Source organism: Temnothorax curvispinosus, unplaced genomic scaffold (assembly GCF_003070985.1).
Source record: "Temnothorax curvispinosus isolate PA1 unplaced genomic scaffold, ASM307098v1 QBEX01011098.1, whole genome shotgun sequence".
NCBI lineage: Eukaryota > Metazoa > Arthropoda > Insecta > Hymenoptera > Formicidae > Temnothorax > Temnothorax curvispinosus.
Window position 1 is genome coordinate 655,940 of NW_020220878.1, and position 27,154 is coordinate 683,093.

At 34.8% G+C, this 27,154-nt stretch overlaps 1 protein-coding gene across 1 annotated transcript in view; it reads left to right on the plus strand.

Annotated features, from left to right (window-relative positions):
• Nucleotides 1-27,154, plus strand: part of LOC112461135 — a 130,472-nt gene that overhangs the window by 79,434 nt on the left and 23,884 nt on the right. Inside the window, exons 3-4 of the mRNA XM_025026262.1 lie at nucleotides 16,419-16,529; nucleotides 18,362-18,475. Coding sequence (XP_024882030.1) covers nucleotides 18,406-18,475 — 70 coding nt within the window. The 5' untranslated portion in view covers nucleotides 16,419-16,529; nucleotides 18,362-18,405. The remainder of the gene's footprint in view (nucleotides 1-16,418; nucleotides 16,530-18,361; nucleotides 18,476-27,154) is intronic.

Below are 27,154 nucleotides of genomic sequence, written 5' to 3' on the forward strand. Positions count from 1 at the left end.
ACTTATTGAACTTTTTCATTATCACAAAATTGCTATTTAATTCCGACGACGTTAAATAGAATTAAGATTTCACGTAAATGACACACTTTATTGAAACGTCTGCGTCGAAATAATATTTTTTGTCTCTTATGCAATTCAACGCTCGTGAATTTTTCATTCGTTCGTAATTATTCTACGTTGTTCGTACGAATTTTATACTTTATTTTACTATCGTCTCGCTGTAGCGTCTCATGAATACTTCTCGTCTGCAAAATAACGAAGTGATATTAATTTAGCTATCCATCATGAGTATAAAAACAGTTATTCGCCGGTAATAAAGCTCGCTCGTTACTTTATTTTCCGGCGTGTACTTTAGTATACTTATTCAAGAGAGAAAACTCTGGGAATATTATCCTCAACGTTATACTATCAAACTCTCCGATGTGGCAGTCGATGGCTTCAAACGAAGCTAAACTACCAAATTGAAAAGAACGTGACGCAACGATACGTTCACTCATGGCTTTCATATATAAGAAACTTTCTTCAAGAAACGCGATGTCGTGGAAAATATATGTCTAATCTTCGATGACGTATCTTGATGGAACGGCTCACGCTCGATCCATTTTATTTAACGCGAACGTTCGACGTGGAAGGTGGGTCATTTTGGTAAAATTAGTTGTCCAACTTCATGCAAAATTTAAAAAGATTCGCTTTCGTTTAAAAATACTTTGATGCAATGATGTTAAAAAACAAATAACAATTTGTTTTAATCTTTTAATAAAGACAATGTCTCTTTGCCGGAAGGGATGAAAGGGACGACGGTCAATTATCCTGGAACTGTGACGTATTCGTTCTCGTTCGTGCCATTCTCGTATGCACACGCAGCGCAACGTTCACATTCACACGTACAATCGTATCAGCATAGGTGTGTGCACATGCTCGTCTGACACACAGCCATTAGCACAATAACGTAGATGACGCCAAGTGACATGACGGAACATAAACTATTGTGAACTGCGATGGATGCGGAGAACCAATACGTTGTCATATTGACCCGTTCCGTATCACATTTTTTCCTTTTTTTTTAAATCAAAATTATTGCAATTTGAAATGAATTGCGTACAGAGAACGTACAGTGAAAGATACTATCTTTTATTTTAGTACAGCATATACTACACATACAGATAAAAAATATTTAATTTATTATTCATAAATTATTATGTTATATGTTTTATATAAGATTTCAATGTATCGTGTCATATTGATTAAACTGGAGCCCTCTAGAATTTATTTTTAGATAGTGCGCATTTCGTACTTCGTGATTTTATACATCATTAATAAATTGTGCCTTGTAAGACACTCAAGGCAGTTGATTTATGACTTGTGAATCCTGTTGAAGTAGACGAAATACGGTTATGAAGAACAGAAGTTAGATGATAACTGATTTATAGCCTCGTATCGGTATTGATCATAAATCTTGACTTCGCGCTTTCTTCCTCACATTTTGGCAGCACCTTTGTCTCCGTCTGACCTTCATCAAAGACTCAGCTCGAAATGCTCTCTCCCCTCTGACGTTATTTCGTATCCGATCACACAGTATCACAATAACTTCCTTACCTTTTCGTCACGCTTCCCTCTATGATTTGATTTATGCTCGCACGGAGCACAGCTACTTCACACCGCGCTAACGTAATCCCTCGTTCCCTCGTGTGCGAGATCTGTGTATTATTTTTATATTGTGAGCCCTCAGGATCCTCTCATTAATCCAGGAGTTTATGAGAAATTTTCACCTGTATGTAATTAATAATGGAAGGAGAGGTTTACCTAAACCTAAGTTTATCCTACCAATTCGTAAACTTGATAATATTTAGAAATAAGTATACATCAGAAATAAGAATTGCATAATTCGTGCAATTATATTATTATACAATTATTGAATTTTGTGGTTATAATTGTCAGAAAATTGGAATTTCTTAAAAGCATTTTAATATACATAAACAATTACTTTTTGCTTCTCTAATCTTTGGGAGAAATGTTAATCAGAAATTTATGAAATTGCTATTTAATAAATTATTATTCTTATTAAGCGGACAATTATGTGAATATTAAAATGAAATTTTAATTGATATAAGAATCGATTTTTTTCCGATATCGCAGTCGGGATCGCACATATTAGCTTTTCATTGAGCCGTTTTATACATGAATATATGACACGTCCTTAACTCCTACAGCAAACTTTTCCACGATCCTACGCAGAAAACAAAGCGACCACGTATACTTCCGTAGCGCAGCGGATACGCTCTATCGTTCTGCCTCTTCTTTTTCAGCACGATGGCGACCCGATAATAAAGTTTTGCGAGCGAAGCCCGCGTTTCGTTGCCAACGGTGCGGGGAGAAACTTTTTCCCTGTACTTTCGTTTTGTTTGATTATCCGAGGACGCGCCGTGTAATAACCACGTTATTGTTACTGCCGTTGGGGGCGTTCTTTTTACGTCAACGCATATAACACATACGAAATCAATTTATGAATCTGTTAGCACTTCTATTTCAGTTTTAAATTAAATCAGAAAAAATTCTTATAAAAAATAAAACTATATAAAAATAATTCCAGATAAAATTGTTGTAAAAGTTAAAAGATGTGAATCATTTAATTCAGATTTTTTTATAATTAATACAGTAAAAGCAAATTTATATCCGCAGATTTTTATAAAAATTAGAATTTAGGTACATTGTAAAGTTTTGAGATTTTTTTTCTGGATTCTCACAGTCTGTGTTTTAAAGTATAATTAACAGAGTTACACAATAATTTATATTTTATATAAAAAGTATTTATTTTTCAATGTCGCTCATCGGGAAAATCCAGCCATATACCTCGAAATTTTTCAGGTCACATATTATTAGATCCCGCTTAAAGTAACTCTTCTTTTTCGTAATCGCGCTTTTGTTGTTTCAGCTGCATTTCATACCGGTCCTCGGAGGTAGTGTATTTTCCGTTGCTTATAATGTTCAAGAGAGAGATCCCGGCGATATTCTCAAGCGGATGTTTCGCGAAATAATATAGACACCGCTCGGCGGATGCGCGGTTTTATTAAAAATTTGCACACGGGAGCTCATGCAGCAAAAATATTATCCAACCAGACGTCAAGTTCGCTAAGTACAGGCCGACTTTACCGGAGCTATAAAACATTGAAGCTTCTGGCGAACGAATATCTTTGAATACGCATCTTATCGCGCATAAAAATTTGCATAAAAGGAAGACCATATTCGGAAACACGCGGTGGATATGTAAAATAACAAACACCGACGAGAAGCGATATTGTAAATAAAATTTTATGCATTTTATGCGTCACGGATATTATTTTATGCATGTTTGAGTTTTATTTCATGCGTGTCGGAGAACGCATTTTGTTGGATAATAAATAATAAGGAGCTTAATTGCATAGTAGCTGTATTTTGATCTTGCGAAACTCTTTTCGTAATATAAATTATTAGATAGAAAAGCTATGTGCGTATTTTTCAAATGTATGTTCTGAATCGTGTTGTACAGTGCAGATCTACTAAAAAAAATAACTAAAATCTCTGGGGCAGCGCAGCGTCGAGAGTTAGTCGCGATTCTATTGCCTGCCTATTGGCGGACATTACTACTGCAGTCGTTGCGGTACGGGCAATTTCTACTCATGTTGCCTGCTTATTGCGAATTGCTGGTACTGTATGCGTTTCTTTATTTTATGCGCACATATAACGCTGCGAGTACACGCGCGTAGTATAGTGAGGCATTAGTAAAAAAGCTGTTTCAGTTTCTTAATAAAAGTTAGAGTAGCTTGCCCGAATATACCTGAACATGGAAAAGTATTATTATTATTGACGCGGAAATGCTCCTAGAAAGAGCTAAGGTAGAAGAGAAGGCGTTTTCAGCGACGTTCACTTGAAAATATAAGAGCAGTCGCAAACTGAAAGAAAGAAGAAATTGTCGTAACACGTGGTAAGCCGTCGATATGTAGAGAGATGACGCAGTGCAGTAACATAAAAGGGCATGTTATGTCTGTTATAAATGCACATCCAATGCGCCATTGTGCATTTTCGTGTTTTAACTGGATACATGATTTGTATCTTCCATAAGCTAACGTGACCGATTTCAACACGAGAAAAGTTTCGTGAAAGTTACGCATGACGTTTGACAGCTTCTTTATTTTTTTTCAAGGTATAGGGAGAAGATATCTTTACGTGTCTAAGTTTATTATTTTTGTGCGTGTTATTTTATTTAACATACATTTTTATACATAAATATTTAATAACAAATACAATATTGTCGATAATTTAACTTTAGCTATGGCGAAATTAACTTTCTTGTTCTTTTCCACTGCGTCTTTGCCTGTGACTGTTCTTTCGCTGTTGTTGTTTCTCCTCGCTCTATTTTCGCGATTCACGCATGAGTAATGGTGGCCAATTTGGCAGCTTAGCCCGAGCAAACTTGGGAAAAGCCGAGGAGGTGTGCCAAGCGCGTCGCGGTGACTCAGATAAACAGATTTCCGCGGACGATGAGAACGGCCATAATGGAGGGACTGGAAGTTAAAGGCCTAGAATCTCTCGAGATTGAAAATGGACCGTTCTATAGCTTGTATGCGGATATTGGAAAATTAATAACAAATTTCCAAGATAATAGAGGCAAAAATTGATTTTAACGCTAATCTATTTTCGCACAAAATTGTGTGACTTACTGAGAATTAAATTAATATGCTCAAATAATATGTTTAATAAATTTTAAATTAAAACGATAGAATTAAACAATCGAAGATAGTTTTATTAAATATGTAGTGACATCATTTCTATTTATTAACATAATATAACTGAGAATTGTACATTCACCTTGTATTGTTTACACTATTATTTTATTATTTATTTTTTTATCACTTATGCATTTATGCTTTAATAATTTACCTTTTATATATAATAATCTTTGATTTCAACGTCCTCAAAACTATATAAAAAATAGTATAAAAACCAAATATTAAGTATGTAGGAAATGATTTTATTTAACATACGCATCGTGATCTCGAGGATTGACAAACGCGTTGAACAAAGAATGTTAAAAGTCATGCGGTTTCACTGTGGCATAAATAAATTCGGGTATTGGAATTGGCGATAAAGTAATTACAAAATTCAAAACCGCAGGTATCAGAACCGCAGATATCGTTAATAACAATTGTCGCGATGTAACTGTGTGTTATCGATATTATTTTGATGACGACATTTATATGACATTTGTTTTTTTTTTACTCATATACTATTTCTTTGTTTGCCGCTGCGAATAAAACAGTAATAGTAACAATCTAGGATGTAGTGCACTTGTGGACTTAACGTAAATTCGATACTAACTCGATTCCCGATCGATCGGGTATATTACATCAGGAACGTCCACTATCCCGCAGGAATTCTTCGTGGTATCGCTGTCGATTTTTTTTACATAAATCCAATGCTCATCAGAAACGGAGTCGAATTCAATTTTTGCTGTCAGGAATTTCTGTAATTTCCCAGGGGTAGTGCTTTAGCCTCGCCTATTATGATCGATCTTCTGCCAATTGCGGACGATTTTTCCAGCATCATCGTTATGCAGGGAGAAGAAACGGCGCGGCGCGCGAAAGTCTGGAAAAAGTAGAGTGAGGTTACGAGAAAGGTCTTTTGCGACGATAGCATCAAGTCGCATTGTCAAGACCTCATAAATTCTGTAACACTTCCACTGATGCATTCTCTCGTTGCTCTACATCAAACTTTCCTAAAGTATTTCCCCCAAACGAAAAGTTTCCGCTCAGGAAACTTCTGACTGCCACTACTTTTCTGACATTTACAAACACCAGCAATTGTGACGCATCAGATACAATCGCATTCGTCTATGATGATTTTTGTTGGCATGCCACTGGGACGGAAATATATTTTCAACAGAAATTCCTTGAAGCTGAAATGGCAAGGTAAAAATGTGTTTTTGAGATCTGAGTGAAGTTAACGTATTTTCTCTAACATTCCTGTGATATTTGCGACACATTGTTATACATTTATAAGTCTTGTTACATCAGAAAATTCAAACAATATCAAAGTCCTAGTTCATATTCTTTTTCATGTTCAATTTTTACGAAGTAAATAATTTCGAAATGGTTTACGTATACATATATATTTTCGATTGTATCATGAAATTGGCAATAATATCAAGCTGGGCCGAAAAATTAATCCGCAACGTTTATAAATGGTAAATATTCTTTTACATAACATAACAATTTTCATATGTAACTAAAATTATGTAATGGTTGGAAAGAAAACATGTCATTTATTATGTGTAAATAGTAATCGCAATATCTACAGAGCGTTGATGCTAAGTCGATTTATCTCAAAATCCTCTCGTGTTTATAGGATCATATATAAGGAACAAGGGACGAAAACCGCAGGACGAAAGGATGACTTTATGTCACCTACATATAAGACAGTATTACAGATATCCTAGATATTATTACATCGTAAATTCTCGTAAATTCTCACAATTAAAATAATTTAGTCAATTTTTTACTATTTTAGTCAATATTTTACTATTCTACTTATTTACGATGTTGAAGCCTTATTAAAAATTTGACAAATTATTATTATAATCGCGATTATTAACTTACAAGATAATCTTTATTAGTATATATATATAAGTTATTAAATTTACGAAATTTAATCTTGAACTTACAAATAATCTTGATTAATAAGTTAGGTCTGTTCGATAAATGTGCACGTACATTAACAAACTAGTACAATTTCATGCTGTAAGCTGTAACACATTATAAATATATGTACTCCTGAAACACGGATGTGTACTACTGTATTATTTAACAATATTTTTTTTATATCAAAAATGCCTGTTCACAAATTCTGTTGAACTGCCAAAGACACGTTTTTGAGATGTCCAGACGAGATGGTCATTGTGCTCGCCACAATGCGCGTACTCCATTATTGTGAGAATCTCGCGAGAATCCAGCACCGTTTATCAGGTGGACAAAAGACGCTGTAAATCTCAGATACCTACTTTCTTGTCCAAAACTTCGAATACCTGGTCTAGGAGCGCAACATATTCTAAAAAAGAAATATAACAAACATCTTTTCTATTTTAACAACATGTTTCTTAATAATTAAAGTAATTTTTAAATCGACCGTGACTGGCAATATATAACGTCTTTTCGATATGAACATTGGAAAAATTGTGAGCCAACTTGGTTCGTCGGATTCACACAGCACTTTTTCGGATCAATCATCGAGACATTATTAATTTCGACCATGGGTTTTGGTCAGTTGATGTAATTTCTAAATTAAATAGTTTTATTTTTATTGCGAAAAATGTTACCCCAGCCAGGGTTTGAACCTGGAACCTCCCGTATACCGTGCGGGTGTCGTGCTAATTCGACCACTGGGGCTGTGGTAATATTTATCGCAATAACAACTATAAGATAGAGCACCGATTCTTCGGTCGACGGTGTATAATAAACAGAATAATAAATTTCTTTTGCCAGAATAACAATTAAAGTAATTTTTAAATTGACCGTGACTGGCAATATATAATGTTTTTTCGATATGAACATTGAAAAACTGTGAGCCAACTTGGTTTGTCATATTTTTCACAATAAAAATAAAACTATTTAATTTAGAAATTACATCAACTGACCAAAACCATGGTCGAAATTAATAATGTCTCGATGATTGATCCGAAAAAGTGCTGTGTGAATCCGACAAACCAAGTTGGCTCACAGTTTTTCAATGTTCATATCGAAAAGACGTTATATGTATATTGCCAGTCACAGTCGATTTAAAAGTTACTTTAATTGTTATTCTATACTAAAAAAAAAATTTATTATTATGTTTCTTAATGTTTTATTACATTAAACTAGACTACAGGTGTAACATTATTAAATATAAATTTTTATGTTATAATCATTTATTGTAGTTTAGTAATTACTTAATTTACATAATATGCTTTCTGCTTTGTTATCTTCGTATTTTGATCGCGACTTTATTAGTGAAAAGTTGAATTACATTCTTATTGTATAAAAAAAAATAGCTCGAGAAATAGCAATTTTTCGTAACCGAATATTCTCTTGAAGTAATCTGGAAGAGTTCTCGTAAAATCCCATCTCTAGATCATTATTGCAGTTACTGCGCGACAGTACTAACGTGGCTACATAAAGTGGGGTAACGGTTTACCATAAAAAAATTCTCGTAACAGCGGAGTGGTTTTCCTGAATGTAAGACGCAGTTAGAAGTTCGTCATTGTGGCGGGCCCATCTCTTGGATTGCACGAGTTTTACGACGGCAAAATTTCCTTGCTGAGGGATTTTATTACGGGGAAAAGGAATCCCTTCCAGAAATCCTATTCCAATGGCGCCGCTGAATTCCTAATCCACCGATATATCAGAGTTACCACTGCCGTATTTGTTCAAATCCGTATCTCGTGTCGCTATACGCTTCGGGTGCGTGTGCGCGTATATCAGAAGCGGGCACATGCACGCGCAACAAATTCTAAGCGGCTTACGCAAAGCCAGACGTTTGCATCAAAGATGCAGGAAATGTCTTTGCTGCTAAGAAGATTTCGCGAAACATTGTACATCCGCTGGAAATACTGTTACATAATTAATTACGATTCGTGCTTAATCGAAGATCAGGTCAATTTACGTTTCTAAGATCAAATACTCACGATAAAAGAAACTTTTTTTTTTCTAAAATAATGGAGAACATAGTATAATTTAATTACTTAAAAAAAAATAGATTTAATATAATATTTTATTTTAAAACAACTCGTTATATTGTCATGGTGCGCTGTAATCTTTCTCGAGATCATTATTATCTTTTCATTAGGGAAAAGTATATCTACCGAGATTTTGTCGTGAGGATTGTGGATATAGTAAAATCCAGATGGAAGTGTATTGAATCTGTAACGGGACAAGTTCTATTTTAAAACAAGCGCAACCAATATTCTCCCTGTATATATCGAGTAAAGACATTTCTGTAATTTTAGACTTCCGCAGCAATATTCTCATTTATTTCTGAAATTACATTAGTTGAAGATAGTCTCTTTAACAGCTACCGGGAGATATTCATAATTTTTTTAGTAATAGTAAACTGTCACATTACAAGAGCATAACCGTCACATCTTTAGGATACCAGTATAAGTTATTCATTCTGCCATTCGGTAACAAAATAACAGTGATACAAGATTCAGAAAAGATGTAATACGGTCATGGTGATCGATCCATCGGATGCATCAATTCCATTGCTGCTAGTGCTGCTACCCCTCAACGCACATTTCTTCAGTCGGTGTCCAGTTACATCGAGGGAGAAGCCTTCGAGGCTTTCGGACATCGTCGAAGAGATCTACTCAGATGGCTTAAAAAAGAGCTATAGCCCAGGGAATATGAGACGTGGTTGGCGTATAAAACTAGTCTGTTATTTGCTACTGTCTGTTGGCTAGCAAGTGAAATTGATTATGAGTATAAACGACAATAAACGAAAATGATTAAAGAAAACCGAATATTATATCGTTTCTTATGATTAGGGATGATTAGGGAATCATTATCTGCTTTGTGTTGAAGACAGACACATTTATTTATTTATTTTTTAAAATAAAGGTAAAACTGCATATTAGTGATCTCATCGATCTTAATAATCTTGACATATATATTGTCAAAAACGTGATTTTAAACAATATTCAAAAAATTTTAGCCTATATATAAGAAAAATAATTATATTTAAAATTTTTTTCATGTTTCTGTAAAAGATAGGAAATTTCAACAACGTAGTTTATGAGCTTTTTTCGTCTCCTTTTGTTCTCGCGGTTAATTAAGTGAATCTCTAAAAGGGGGAACATTGCCGCACTGTGAGTCCAAATGAATATATTTGCGGAGGCATCGCAACATTCTCACAGGACGGTCGGTTATTGCTTTCTACTAGGAACTTTCCGCCAAGTTTGCCTGGCTATGGTAATTCCGTTGTGGTCCGTTTCAACCGTAGGATCGCGTTTCTCTTAGTCGAATTAAATCTCGGTGCGAAACATATCAGACTTGATGCAAAGGAGTAAACATAAATAGTGAAATAGTGAATGAAGTATATTTGCTACCGGGGAGCGGTATAAAAATTAAAGTAACATTTGGATGACGTCACGTTGTGATGCTTGCAATAAAATGTAAATTCTGATTGTGACATTGTCTTGTGCTCAACTAACTGTGCGACGTATTCAGTGATGAGACGAATAATCTTACTGAGAGAAATATGCAAATTACAGCCTTTCCAGCTAAGTGCAAGGCTATGTAATGAATTTGAACTACGTTTAATGTATAATTTCCAGCAACATTTATCACGGAATCTAATATCGTCTCTTACTTGTTAATAGAACGGCATACATTCTTTACGTTAGATTACGTAAATTTTACTTCTTTTATAGTTACTTTTATAATTCCTTTAATATTTTAATTGTGTTTTATGTGAAGTATATATAATTTTTTACGATAGTGTAATAACAAACAGAAAAATAATTCCTAATGTATATGTACACACAATAACGTATTAGTTCTATTCTAGTAATTTAAACAAATTGTTATTTTTTGCTCGTATTCCTTAAAAGCACGAACATCATGCGTGTTACGTGATTGTCGGGCTTATACAACAGATTGACTACTAGCACGGGTAATGTGTACAAGCGAAATGTTAGACAAAAGAGCGTTCTGTTTCCTAAATTATGTGAGTGATTTGGTTGAATGATACACGAGGACTAAGGATGAGAACCCTTTACTGAAGGGGCTGATACGAGAATGGGAGTAAGATAAAGTGATATCTACTACATAAATGTTTGTAATATAACACAGAATGTCCATAAATTTGGTTGCTACTGTGAGATAAACCTTAGTATTGTTGCAAAGTTCCAGCCAACTCGGTTATTGCGATAAATAAAATATTGATAAATTGCAATTTTCAGAGAGCTATTTGTGCTACATTATGTGCTCAATTATTGTAATACAGTATTTTTAAAATTGCCACAGTTATAATAATTTTTAAAGAAATATTTTTATCGAATTTTACATAGATTAAAATACAAACAAAAGATATTACTTAATGAAATAAGACTTATATGCATTTAATAACTTCTTTGCTTTAAGTCTATTATCAAACCTTCATTCTCAACTTTGAATAATTGTTCTTTCCTAACAGTTTTTGAAATGTCGCTAAGTTATATTTTAATTTCCCAAGAACTCTCTTAATTGTCCCCAATCAACAAACTTAAGGGTCTATGATTAATTACTTTCCAAGATGCACTATGTATATCAGCAGCATCAAGCGGGTGTCCTGTCTTTGTGAAATTATCTTTGAGTGATACTTTGGGCGCTCCTTAAAGACTGCGCCACTTGTCAAACGGTTCATTACTTCTCGATGGATGGAGAATATTGCGGAAAAATATTTTATCTCTAAATATCTTTTCATGCATTGATATCGTGAAATTTAAAAGTAATAAATAATAATTGAGTAAATACTTTTCATTATATTTTATAATTACGTATTATTATTATGAAACAATGAAGAAAACACTGGATGGAATAAAGTATAAAAATATACATTTTTATTTAATATCATATAATTTTGAGACAAAATTTCGAGTGATATTAAAATTTTTAAATAGTTTAAAAGCGATTATTATCAATTAGCTCATGTCGTTTAATATATTACTTTAATTTTCTAAAATTCTTACTCTTCTACAATTGATATTAATTAGTCATAGCTTTTCTCATTTTTTTATAGCATCTTTATATTAACTGTGTACTTCGATTATTTATACGCTACTGAAAATATACAAAGTGCATTTCTAATTAGCTACGTAATTATTTGTCACTTATTCGTGAGTTCTTTTCTCTTCTGCAAATTTAAACAAATGTAGATTCGTCTTCTTGTAAGAACAAAAGACGTTTTTCTTTGGTATACGTGATGGTTTACATCTTCTTCATATTGCCCAAATTTCATCCGCGTTTTGGAAATTCACTGACAATACCAGTCGTCATGCAAACTTGTTGCGTTTTTTACAATTCTAACAATAGACGAAAAAGAAAAAAACGTGTGTTAAGAAACGGCTGGTTATGATCCTTCTGCTGCATCGGTTGCTTTATTCACACCGGTAACCCGGGTCACAAGCTCCTCCTTTTTCTTGTACCGCATCTTTCAGGAATATGCGTATCTGGTAAAGTTCAGATAAATGCGTCGATTCGACACGTTGGATAAAAAGAGATGCAACGAAACAAAACGTTTTGAAGAGAAAAGAGTAACATGACGGAGGTATGTAGTTTCTACCGCGGTACCCTGGTCCAACATTCTTCTTCCCTTTTCTCCGCAATACCAATCGATTTTCTCCGTGCCAATTTCCGCGCTTATCGGAGACTTTGTAACATCTTTACTAGCTTCTTTGTATCTTATATCTTTTACCACCTGCGTTAAAACGTACTAATAATATGATATAATATAATTACATTCAGATATTATATAATTATATTTTTAGTACATTATTTAATAATAAAATCTAAATACATCTTTAAAAAATACTAATTACATGGGATAATTTTATCGTAATTTATACTCTTTATTGTAATTATTTTTTATTTTACATTTACTTCTGAAAATATCTTATTTAATTTCTTTTACAAATTCTCTTACTTCAATTTTCTAATTTCTATCATCATGACTGACATTGGAGATTTCATAACATCTTTACTAGTTTTTTTATATTTTATATACCTCCTACTACCTGCGTTAAAACGTACCAATAATATATCTAATATTATTATATCATAAATACCTAAATACATTTAGGTATTATATTATTGGTTATATTTAATAAAACTTAAATACATTTTTAATGAATACTAATTACATCTTTATCCGATAATTTATATTCTTTATTGCAGTTATTTCTTATTTTACATTTACTTCTTAGTATCTCATTTAACTTCTTTTATAGAAATTCTCTTAACTTCTATTTTCTCATTACTATTTCTGTCATTATGACTGACATCTACTGAAATTACTTCTGCAGAAGCTGGAAATGTAACGGGGATTTAGATGTTAATATCTACATTCTCTTTGAACGTCCCTACAGTCTATCTGTCATATCCGGTTATACTCACTCAGTGCCAATGGGAAATCATGCATATAATTACGTCACGATATGATTTAACAGATATATATATGTACATAAATATATATACACATACATACATATATATATATTTATGATCATTCATCACAGCCCATCGAGTCCACTGTTGGAATTAGGCCTCCCTTAATCCTCGCCACCTAGGGTCTTTTCTGACCCCATGCACTTAAAAATAGTGATATTTTTTGTTTTATCGAAGATAATGATTCCTAGTAGTTATTTTCAGCAATTAGCAAGCATTATTAGCAATATTTATACTTCTTTTTACTTTTTATTTCAATAAAAATGTTTATATATTAAAAATCCTTTATTTATACGTCGAAAAACCCTCTTCTCAATATAAAATAAGTAATTATAATAAAGTGGGGAAAAAAAATCCCAGATGGATTATATGAAATTGTAGAACAGATGGGCGGCGAGGGTTGAGGGAGTGTTTGGCCGTTAATCTGCCACGCAGCGGGTTGGTGAGTGGACGGAGATATTCCTGCTTTCATCATTTCGTTATTAGTGACATGTTTTGATCTCTCAAATATAGAGAGATTCTCAAAGCAAAATACTCTCGGTGGGTTGTTATTATCTTCTGAGAGGCGATCGAATAAAGACCGACGATTTTTGGTCGAATTTGAACTCAATTCTTGGACAGCAGCGCACTTCTCTTTGTACGCCACAATCACCAACAAAATATTTCTATATACAGGATGATTCAGAAATATTTGTATAAACTTTGGGGGTGAATTCTCCACACATAAACAAGAAAAAATGTTATATACACACATATATACACATATGTCCGGAAATATACATATATACACATATGTCCGGAAATATATATATACATATGTCCGGGCCTAGCGGCCTAGTTTATGAGTTATAATCGAAAGATTATTATCGACAAAAACTGACAGAGAAATACATCTGCAATGAAACATGATCAATGTAATATATCTTTATTTTAATTGTTTTTCTACTTATAATTCATAACAAATGTCGTTTTAATATCCTCCACCTACTCCAATGCACGCATGGACACATCGGATCATAGATTGTCGTAGATCCCATGTAGATTGCAGATTTCGCAGGCATCTACGATGCGTTGGTGACACTTCCTTTCATTCGTAATTTTAGTTGTATAAATTAGGGCTTTTAAGTATCTCTAGAGATAAAAATCTAATGGATTTAGGTCAAGTGAACGTGCAAGCCTGAAATGTAAATCTTTCGATTATAACTTCTATATCTTTTTATTAACATTAGATTACTACTTTTATTTTTTGTCTACTCTGGGTTTGAGAAATCTGGAGTACACCTAGCTGTTCATATCTTAGACAAGCATCATTATATTTTACTTCCTTTTTCTTAAATCAAAACACCTAAACTAAACTTTATTTTAAAATCATAAATAGGAAAAAAGTTATAAAGGCTTAAAGCGAAAAAGAGAGATTTTTTTATATAGCCGAAAAAAATCATATTTTAGTATAAAATAAGAAACTGATAATTACATAAAAGTTTAAAACAATCTATACAGCATTACAAAATATAAGGTTATAATATTATTGAAGAAAATGTTTTACTAGAATTTAATATAAAACTGCAAAAGGTCGAGTACATTTTAAAGTTTGTTTAAAAATTTTGTAGCTCCTGGATAAAGAAGCGGGTACACAAAAATACATATTAATACACTTATTTATTCTTGCTATATTAACCCTAACAACACTCATTCTCGAATCCTTAATTTCGATCTCGATAACATATATACAAATACATAATATGTTGCTATACTTCCTGCGGACGAATGGTGAAAATTATGTGAAAAAAGTATTTACGTTGAGAGATAGATACACGCTTAAAGAAATCAACCGTAGGGCGGGCGCACCGAAAAGCGAAATGAAAAAGCGGAGACTAAAAAGGGAAGTTAGGCGGCATCCCTTATCTTGTAATGGTACCAGGTATCGCATAAAACGACATGGGGGAGCTACATTAAGAGATAAAAGATTCCTGACCGTAGAATTTACGACCAATTTCGCCCACCGACACGTTATTCCCGCGTGCGTTAACTCGCGCTTGACAATCGCGTAAAGTACTTTCGGCTGTCGGTCGCATTTTATTGGTGTCGCGGCAGAGAACGCTCCGTGTAAAAGTCATGCTCGCCTGCTACACAACGCGACGAGCGATGTCGAGCACTCTCAAAATAATTACGAGAATATAATAAAGCGGATTGATTTACATGGGTAGTAATTGGAGCAATTATTAGCGGCGAGGAGGATCGTAACTAAAGTTAACTGTAGTCTCTCATAATTGACAAAATTGCTTTATCCGTAAGTTTGACAGCATAAAATCATAACTTCCTCTTTTTTTTCTTTTTAAATAAAAGTGTCATATGCTATGTGCATATTATACACTTAATATTTCTGCTAACATTTGGCGTAGAATCTACTATTGAATGTAACAAAGAGAGTGCAGTATAGAAGAGGGAAACCAACAATAAGTGTGCCGCCGTAGAATTGGTAGTTGCGGTGCATCTTTTATTTTATCATTACCGTTGTGGCGGCGGGGCCAATAAAACTTAAGTTACAACATTCTAATACTTATTCCAAAGCGATTCCGGCGTTTTGTGGCGCGCGGTTTGTTTACACGCCTCGCTCGTGTTTACCCTCCTTGTATTCCGGGACACGCGTACATCGCGGTACGTGTACATATACACGTACATTTCGTGACTTCATGCATATATGCAGGTCTCTGCCGCATTATGCATTTGTTACATGTGCAACGCGTCAAATTGCGCCGCGTTTAGTTGCCATGCGGACGCGAATGTAATCTCCGTAGATCTCGCGGTAACAAAATGCGAGCTTCGACACGGTGGAAAAAAGTCACCCACGACCGAGACTGGCCGTGTCACGCGCTCCGCCGCAAATGTATTATTTCGCGACGCATTCACCCGCAAAGTTTCACGCGTGGAATGCTCCTAGCTCCACGACAATTCAGTGACTCTGTGTTTAATCGTTGGCGGCAATTCGCGTAGAAAAAATTTTGCAAATTCTAGATTCAACTGTATGAGCAGTTTTCGTTTCGCGTTCGTACAATGCTCAATTATAAAACTTGCTGTTTTATTTGAGGGAAAATATCTCTTCCGAGTTAATTAACAAATATCTTATAAACTTTTAATTCAAATATTATACAAACAATAGAAGGTAGAACCTTATTAACAAGAATTAACAGTTGTTATTTATTGTTGCAGGTTCGAGAAAAACCGAACATCTGAACGATGTGAGAGGAATATATGGACGGACACCAAACGGACTGGGCAGATTCGGCGAAATTACGAACACGTGGCGGGACGTGAAGCGGGGTAAGTCAATAAATTAGTTCGGGCTGTAATTTTATTTATATAATCATTTGAATCGATGTGGTTAGAAGTCAGTTTAGAATTTGCGAAATATCCATGTTACGCATAACGTGGTGATCCGCGGATTATATAGGAACTATTGCCGAATTTAAACCTCGAGTTATTTTTTCTCTAAAATTCTCTCACAATTATACATATTTATTTCGCAAATCAAATATCTTTTAGACGTTGTTATTTATTATATTTTAAACAATAATACAAAGTTATAAATGTAAAATTAATTACTTGTAAATGTAATAAAAGTTTTAATTTTTTTTATGAAAGCGGATTATTCTGTCTATAAATTTAACAATGCTATTGTATGTACTTTATAAATCGCGCTGGTAGTTTACTGGGTATATGCGTTCTCAATTCTTGTTTCGACCTAGTTTCGAATAACGTGGATTGCATTTTTGTTTCTCTAATAGAAAAATCGCATTTTTGATCGACGGCCATTGCACGCGAAGAATTGCTGAGAAGTGATGAAGAATAAATGAGCTCTAATAAATAAAATTTTGTACGACCTCAATCTTCTTGAATATGTGCGACGTTGTATAAGTATTCGACTTTCATCTCACGTACCTATCACATGGTGAGCCAGATGACGGATAAAGAATAGAAAAAGCGGCGATAACTCGACTGTTCATCGAAACTTTAATTTTTCAAGTTTTGATAAATTTCGCTTCTTGTGAACTTCCATATCAACAAATAAAAATGTTTTTACAAATATTTCTTGCTAAAAATTTGAACAAATTCTGATACATTGTTAATATTTTAAACTTTAACTTAGAAAGAGATATTTCAGTTTTCAGAAAAAATTCATACAGTTGTGACTTTTTATCGAGAAAATAAAATATTTAATTGTTTAGTAAAAACTCTTGAAAATATAAGTAGAATAAAGTTTTTATACATAGGTATTTATTTATTGAAGGAAGTAGATTGCAAATACTGACATTCTATATCCGATAAAATGGCATGTGTATTGTTTTTGTTAGCAGTGTTGCGATAGTAGAAAAATCTTCGAACTCTATGGAATTAAATAAAAAATAAAAAGCAATACTATCGAGAAAACATTAATGCCATCCCGTGCATTCGCAAAGAGATCTTATGACACACGATTTTTTTCACAAAATAAAATGGTTGATCTATATTGATTAAATATATTTTTTTTAATATTACAAAGTAATTTTATCACAGAATGTGCGCACACTGAAAGCTATATCAGGCACTTTTGATCCTTTTTTTATCCTGAGATGATTAGAGCACTACTCCAATAGCTTGCCAAATTCCCAAAGGACTCTGCCTATAAATATGTATGGTGGCGTCTCCAATTTCCTAGGAAAGAGCTATCGAATGCTGAGCGGAGTACATCGCTTGAAAATGCTAAGCAACCTCTGCAGCATTGTGCCCTAATTATACCGCGTTATATCGACGAGGTCATTTAATTCTTTCAAGTTTACTCGCGAACTCTTTTCGCGATTAACATCCCTAATTCAAAAGTCACTTTAGTCCGATCAAATTTACTTTGCAATTTTGTCTCGTCAAATAATAGAAAGAGATAAACGACATTATATATTTATCTAATTGTAAGCTTAATACATAATCATCTTATATGAGAAAAGCTAAAGTATGTATTAAGTCATCAATATAAACGAATGTAATTTACAGTTTTTAAAAGTTTGCTATGTTGCACAGAGAAATAAACTTGCTACTTAGAACATAATTACAAGTAGATTTATTTAATTTAAAATTAAAAGTTGTATGTGTAATGCACTACTTGTGGTTTTTTTTTTCAGCGTTAAGCCTGCTGTGCGTAAAGAAATTTTCCGGCAGCGCGACAATGCTGGAGGCGCCGCCCGGAAGTCGCGAAGACCTCGTCGAGGCGGCAAGAACTCCATGTACACCCACCGGTAGGTGACGTCGACGCTTTATCATAAAGTTCGAAGGGAGTTTCGGTAACTCGCGAAATTTATTAGTCCGCGTAAACACGCTCCGTTATGACTGCGCGAGGCTCCGAAATATAAATGGCCACGACTTGACGCCATTGTACATTATTGATAGTCGTGATTACAAGAAGTAAAATGCAAATATAACTTGGCGAATTAAGGACTTTGCTGACGATATCTATGCACCCAAAATAGAGAAAGTATATTATCAAATTAGTGTTTCAATCATTTAAAAAACATGTCAGGATTGTTTTTCGCGTATATCAACGTGAATAATAATGAACGAAATTATAAAATAATTTTCTTATTATGTCAACTAAATTTGAGATTTATATCAAGTTAGGGGATATTATAATAGTTTTATACACACATACACCCGTATTCAAGCGCGAGAAGATTTAAGAAACGAGATTGCGACGTCAAAAATTTTGCGGTACTAACTCGATAAGCACAAACCCTCCATCGTCTATTCACGTCCAACCCTCAAACTTTATCACCGCATCATGACGGCTATCACTCACCTCCGAAAGGCAACGGTACAAATTTCCGCCAACCGGGGTACAACGAATTACTCTCCTCGTTATGTCTCATCAGATTGCATTCCGTCGCTTCCGCTCTAACGCAATAAATTAATTTCTCCCCTTATCTTCGTCTCTGCCTGGTAATTACAATTTTGCCCGGTAACATCGTTGGAAAATTATCGTCGAGAAATTTTCTGTCATAGCCGTGCCTTGATCGCATCCATCTTTTGTACATGCCGGTGTCGTAAAAGCGGTTTCCTTGCGCGGGAGGTACAAGCCGCGAGACACCATTTCCCTGCTCCAGACCGGTATCGCCGACACCGGCGGTAATTGACATCGTTTTCACGGCTAAACCGCTTTCCAATTTTCCCCTTATTTTCACGATGTAATAACTTACTCCGAGCCTGGCGTAAGTTTAGCCAAGGGACGGGTCAAGGGGGTGAAAGGGCTGTTAGCGGTGGCTACTAAAGGTATACGTGGTACACAGGCGTCTCCTTTAGAAGCCGCCGCCGCCGCCCGCCTTCGCCGCCGAGATAAGCTCTCATTGGCGACCGAAGCGTAATCACTATGGCTTCCTGAAATAGCGCGTCAACCCCTTGCACCGCCAACGCTGAGGGTCCTTACCGGAGGAGCTTCGATCACTCGTCAGTAGCAGAATAACTGCGGTAAGAATTACGGTCGACGTTGCGGCGAACTTGACCCAATGGAATTAAAATCGCAACGGATAACCGACATTAAAATTAAACTTTCACGGTCAAATTGCAAAAAACCAACAGCATTCTGAGTAATTTGAGGTACAAATTGAATTAATTAACAAATCGTTTTTTTTTTTTTTTTTAATCGTTTTTAATTTTATCTCGATGCTATATATAATCGAAATGCAAAAGCGGATTCAGTTTTAAAAATAGCGTGCAGCTCGTGTAGCCGGTGCCAGGGAAATGTAGACTCGCACTATACTCGAAACGATCGATTCCCTTTTTCGCATTTTCGGTCTCCATTTTTCCGCAGCATCGGGACGTCATAAATCTCATGAGAAAGCACTCTCGCGAGTGTTCTCTTACAAGCGAGTGACGCGTACAATGATGATCGAGATGCAGATCGAAAAAATTGGCGCCGCTGGATAAAGGCGTCTGGGAGTCTCGCAGGACGCAACCCTCCCCCTCAGTGTCTCGTGTCCCGGCGTGGGATTTCCATCTCTTCGCTTCATAAATCAAAATGTCGTCGATTTTGTAGCGGCCGCCCGTTTTCCCTCTAACTCTCTTGTGAGCCACCGCTGTGCCGCGGGGGTCGTGTAAAAGTAAATAACGACCGATCGAAAAATGTCGGCATGTTTTAAAGAGCTCGGTTTTAAAAAGTTTCCAAGGGCCCTCTTCGTCTTCGTTCTTTCTTCCTTCTTTCCCCCTCACTCCTCTCTATCGCCCCGCAGTTATTCCTCGCGAGGCAACCCAGAAACTTTGGTAATTACGCGGAATTAAGCTCCTTAAAATTTATAACGCGGCTCGACACATTGGTAAGGAGCAGAATGAACGACCGGGTGGAAGATGCAAGATAAAGAAAGATTGTTACTCTTCGAAATATTTTTTTAGCACAAATATAATTTATATTGAGTATAGCAATTTTGTGGCTGCGCTAATAAATAATATTATATTATTATGTACATATTAATATTTTATGAATATACAGTTGATATTTAGCTTGTGTGAACCATACACGTAATCAAGTTATAAATATAATTAAAGCACGTTACATTTCCGTCAGCGATTAATTACCATTACGTTAATAGCATCAGTTTAACTTGTTTTAAAATCTGAAGCAATTACTTTTAACCTGATTGTTTGTATTATCAACTTTCTAAAAAATATACATATATAATAATTATGTATTCATTTTAATACAGAGTACATTATTGTTGATGTAGTCCATAATGTTTAAGTACATCATAAAATAATGCGCGCTTCTCTCGTGAATCCAACATCGAGCGAAGTTATAATGCGGAAACAGTTTGCGACGAGCAAGTCGACGCGCACTGAAATTAATAATAACGCGCATGAGAGCATTCTGCGCCGTCTGTTGTATTAATTAATATGAAATTCTAGATCGGCAACTGTCACGCCGACAGCGGAGCTGTTTTCTTGTATAATTAATAATGATCTTCGAAGTTCTCGTAAATGTGGGCATTTTGTTACGAACTTGGATAAACGCGTAGAATACGAAATGTTGCGAATGCATGGGATTAAAAGGTAGGAGAAATTTAGACAGGAATGATTAAAATATAGTAGGAGCGCATCTGGCGCGCCGAATATATTAATTACTTTACGTATATTAATGTCTTTCTTCTTCTGAATATTTAAAAAATTCGAATTTGGAAAATATCAAATCAATTTTTATCGAATTGATAACGATATTTAAAGCATTTTTGAAAAAATACACGTTTTAATATTTATAAAAAAATATGTCACCAATACCATTTAACAACGTCCATCAAAAAGATAATAAAATATTGAGTGTATTATTGCAAAGCTTAATTGACTTACTAATTAATCGTCCATAAGATGCGATTAACGATTACGTTTCTTTAAAAGATTATTTAAATTGTAAAGTTTGATCAAAGATTTAATCTTGCAATATTTTGAAGATAACAAACTATAATTTAAAAAATCGAATAAAAGCTCATATTGTGCAAGATTGAAACAGATAATACGCACCCCGAAACGGCTCGCATCCTAGCGAATATATCGTCAGTATCATTACGATTTCTAGTTCTTCGTATTCTCCCTTCCTCTTTCCCTCCTCCCTCCCCACGCTCTCTCTCTCTTTTTCTCTCTCTCGTACGATGCATATTGCACGTTCCATATTTATATGCGCAGGCGACCATATAATGAACGCACCGATAATGCGTTCCGAACACAATTTATCAGTGATAATTGACGAAACGGATTACATGCGCGAATGCGACTGCGATTACTATCGACATTTTTTCTTTCCCTGTATCATCGAGAATTCGATATCGGCCGTAACGAACGGCTCGAGCTAATTAAATTAGCCGAGAGGGATGCGCCACGTACGTATCGCGTAAATATTTGCAAATAAAAGCGATCGTCCTCTACTCGACTCTCGAGACCTAATCAAAAATAGTTTTAGTCACTAAGCGTCGTGCCTGTTTTCGTTTTTATTTAGGAATTAATTAATAATTATTATAGATCATTACCAGATTTGTCACTTGACCTTTTTCTTAAATTTGTTTTGCAAAAATTACCTTTAAATAAGAATATTTACAATGCGAATAATTGTCCTTTTATTAAATCGATCTTGTTACTAACAACAAATAAGATTAAGTGTTTATTACAGTCTCGTGCATTGTAAAGTACTGGGTGCACCAATTAATAAGGAAATGTGATAATATACACATAAAGTATACTAACTTGACAGAATCATTTTAATGAGTTATGATACAGTGACAAACAATAATAATGCTTCAATTTATTTGTATATGTTAACGCAATAATTAGCATTAGCTGCATTTTTGTACATCTCTTGTATCGCAAATTAAAATTAAAATTTGAGAAAAATAATGTAAAAATACATGTTACAGTCATCTCTTAATTTTATTCGATAAGAGAAGCTTATTATCTATTAATTTAATGCAACATTTATTATCTGTAATCTTATGCAAAGAATGTAGCGTTATTATTATTCCAAAGAGATTAGTTATTACTTATTAAACAATCAAATGACATTACTTATTATTCCAGTTGAAACGCGCGTGCGCGTTTTCCCTATATATTTTCGACAAAATAATGGAATCTTTATTGCAATTTTTTATCAGCCTGCTAGAGTAGCAAATGTTTGAACGATTTATAATGTCGTTGACAATATTTGCTATGCAAACAAGGCGGGAAAGTTATTACGTAATTTCACGCATTATAATTACAATATGCTGCGGCAAACTTCCCCAAGGCAAACTTTTGCAATACATCCCGTAGAGCGAGCGAGTTCTTGTTTGCCTCGCGCGATGCTATCGGGCAGTAACGCCGGTGGCGTTAAGTCATGCGTGCGGATTGACTTACTCAGGGTCAATAGGGCGTCGCGATCGAGTTGTGGCATTTGGTATCGGCCTGGGGGTCAAGGAACGAGATCAAGTGAGTGTTCTGGATAGTATGGGGCCCGACTCGGTTTTAGAGGTAAATACACCAAGGTCCACTTGGCTAACATTGAATAATTCATAGGGTCCGATCGAGCGTCTATATGCCATCAGAGCTGTGCCAATAGCCGTTGCACCGTTCATCACGGGCTATTGATTGGGGTGGCGATTTTCCGTTCTCTCTGCCCACGTTTCTGTCGTCCGCACGTCAGAAATGAATACACTTCGCTAAGTGTATTATATATTGCCTACACGGATCGATCTCTTTTCTAGACTCACGCTTTCTTACGTTGTTTTTTTAATAGAAATCTAATTATATTAATTTAAAATTCTAGCAAAAGTTGCTTTCAGTATTAATGTTGCCATTATATCAATAATTTTATTAAAGTTGAAAGCTTCGAGCTGATAGGATAGTATTGCACGGATATTAATTTTTATCTATCGATATAGTTAAATAGAGAATACACGCGATAGAAAAGCATATATTGTCGTAAAAAAAAAAATATATATATATATATATACATAAGTGAAGAGTTATGATAAGCTCGAGAAATGTATGTAATGTGTGCGTCAAAGAAGTAAAAAAATTGCAAAAGTTTAATGAAGTAATTACTTCACGTGAGTAAAACTAAAGTTTATTTTAATGAGAAATCTTGAGAAAAGATATCGATTGCGAAATAAGCTTGAGAAGCGTACATTATAAGAGCACGGACTTTTAGCAATGAGTTTTTTCTACGACGCTGGTAAATACAGCGAGCACAGAAGGTTAATTGAGTTCTGTTATCGCGCTTGTTAGTCTCGCAGCAGAAGCGTAATTTTTTAACCAAGTTTGAGAACAGGGTTATATACGCGCATACATAATCGTATTTAAAAGAAAGCGAGTTACTGTGCTGTACGTGCGTTAACACCTGATTGTTTATTAACGTACATGCAGGATTTTACAATATATGAGATACAAAACGTTAATATTCATTCTTAGTTTGATCAGCAGATTGTATCAACGGAAAAATAATCACCCGCATTGCAATTATCCTCATTTAACGAAGGAACAACTTTTGCGAAATGGATTCAGGAAGAAGGGCAAGATAATCGGAAAAAATAAAATAAATTGTAAAGCATAACCGAGAGATAAATACGCTGGGCGACTTTATGCATCGCCGTGTGTGCGCGACAGGTTAAATGGGCGCAAAAAATGGGTTCGTAACGTAGGTCGCGAGCAACGACTGTTTATCAACTCCCTCGCGAATCGCATTGACTGGCAAAAAATCCCGCGCCGCGCGCATCTCGGTGCAATAAAGTTCGTCATCGCGCACGAATATTTGTTCACTTACGGCGCTGTGCGATATTGCTAAACGCCGGCAGTCTACCTCCCTTAATCTAGGATCCAAGGGGCTTCGTGTGTGCGCGCGTGAAAAGATTGAATAACCGTCCTGAAAAAAACTCTACCATGTATGTACATATAGCTTGTCCGCCATAAAGTTTAAACTGTCCAACTGTTTCCCATACAAGTGTAGCATTTCGTATTTTACACGAACGAATTTCGCATATCGCGTTCCTTTTGGTATTTTAACTTTTAACAATGGCGCCCCAACGGAGCGACTCTTTTTTTTTTGCAGAAGCCATTTCCCGCAGTTTTGCAGCGTGATTTCCGCTATCTACGTAAAATGCTAAAACGTTTATTGCACAGGCGCAAAAAAATGGTCGTGCTTTCGGTTCTAGCGCGTAATTTTGAAATGTCAGTCTAATTTGACCTTTAACCTATCGCGTTGTCATATCAAATAACATAATTCATAACGTTCACACGGCTCGTATTTCGACTAACGTAGATGGATGACCAGATTCCGCAGTTGTCCAGATCGTGGTTGTATATTTAGATATACACGGAAATCCGGAAGCCTCTCGTCGCCAGTGTTTTAGCTACTCCTATGTTGCTTACTATTATCTATCTATATCAATCTCAAATATCTTGTTCTATATTCCACGAGTTGATTTATCTTGCGAATACTATTTCTGATATATAACATAATATTTTTGATAAATTGTACGTATAACAATTTTTTTTATATAAGAAAAATCGCTTCGTTTTATCGAAAAAGCGATGCATCAATTTGCAAGGGATCATCCGCAGAGAGTTTGCGTCTCTCATATAAATCTCCTCATATCGCATTTGAGATTATTCAGTTAATAGTTCGTTTAAATGATAAACGTACAATGAATGCGTAATGAACATTACGCGGCAAAGTAAGGTAAAAGACTAATGGATTTTGCTAGCAATATATTAGTCTCTACACTGCACCGATGTGATAAAGTAAAGTTTAATTTTACTCGAGAGATCATTTGTCACGACAACTTGAAATTTTTGCTTATAACATGAAATGTTACTTTTCGGTATATTTCTCGGCGCACCGCACGCTGCGACCACGTCGCAGTATATGTAAAGCCCTGAGTTATTCGGCTGCTGGACGTAGCATCCGACCTTCCTGATACAATATTGATTCGATCTCTTGGTGCACGGCGTGCTCGAGCTCGCAGCATAGAATTTGCATATGGAATTACAAGGGTACGGCTGCGACGGAGCTAGCAACGTATAACGAATCCCGTGTTTGCCGTTTGATTGTACGGAAATTGCATCGGGCGTCGACGTACGCGCAGTTGACAAGCATGATTTCCTGGACTTCGCGGAACTTCGATCCTGTGATTGGTCTGTCAATGCGATACGTACCTGAATTTCTGCGAGCGGACGAAATCAAACGATCTTGATAGCTGAGTTTTGATAGTATAGTCTTTTAAAATCGCGAGAACCAGAAAAATTAAAGAATATTATTATTGCCACATTTTTCAGCGTAATAAAATCAAATTCTATAATCAAGCACAATAACATATTTTTATATAAATAAAAACTATGTTTTCTTGTAAGACTAATTTCCAATATTACTCAATTTATGCACTTACGAAGCACCAAAATAGTAATTATCTGTGCGTCGTGTCATGCGTAAATCATCATTACGTACGAATAATATTGTTATTAGGAAAATGCAACAACGGAATTATAATTGTAGCCGAATATATTGTTTCGCTGTAATTCGAAACGCCCGCGCCGATTAATTACGGCATTTCGCAAATCAGCGAAGTTGCGAAGTTAGCGATCGAGCAGAGTATTAAGCCGATCTTGCGGAATTACTTTTGTTCGTATAATTACTGTCTTGGTCGTAATTATAATTGTGAAATCTTCGAAACTGAATCTTCATTATGACTAAAATATAATCGGTTTTATTTTTATATTTTTTATAAAAGTAGAAGAGAGATAAAAATTATTATTAGAATTAAAATATTATCTCACATTATAATTCGTAATAATTTATAATGTAAAAAAAGAAATATTAAAGGAAGGTATACTGCTATATTTTGTTTAGCATTTTAAATTTTGATCTATATAAATTTTTGTTATTAAAATCTAATAATGAAATATAACGTATAATATTCAATTATTTAATTATAAATCTCTTATATGTAGGTATATCAAAGTCTTATTATTGTCTCTTATCTCGAAGAACCAGATTGATGACAGATTTCGTGGCAATTAGTAGTCATAAATCGCATTTTTCATATCATATCGCGATATTCAAATATATCTGCATATATTTAGCCAGGTACTCACCAGGGAGAGTAAAAATAATGGCGATAAATCCATGAGAAAATGATATTCGTAGTCGAATAGCTCGGCAATAGAAAAGTAATTAGCAATAAATTTTTGCGGTTTGATGTTACCGCGGACTTATTTCGATTTCTTTACGTCTCCAGTGAATAGCACCTTCAGATGAGCATTGGTGCATATCTATAATTTTAGAATTTTTTATAGAAAAGCAATTTGAAAATTTTACAACGAGGAACAAAGATCTTTTTTTCTATTTTAATCTAGATCTCTTAATTTTTTCATTTATTCTTTATTTTACAAACAATTATTTGCAGTATGTTTTTTTT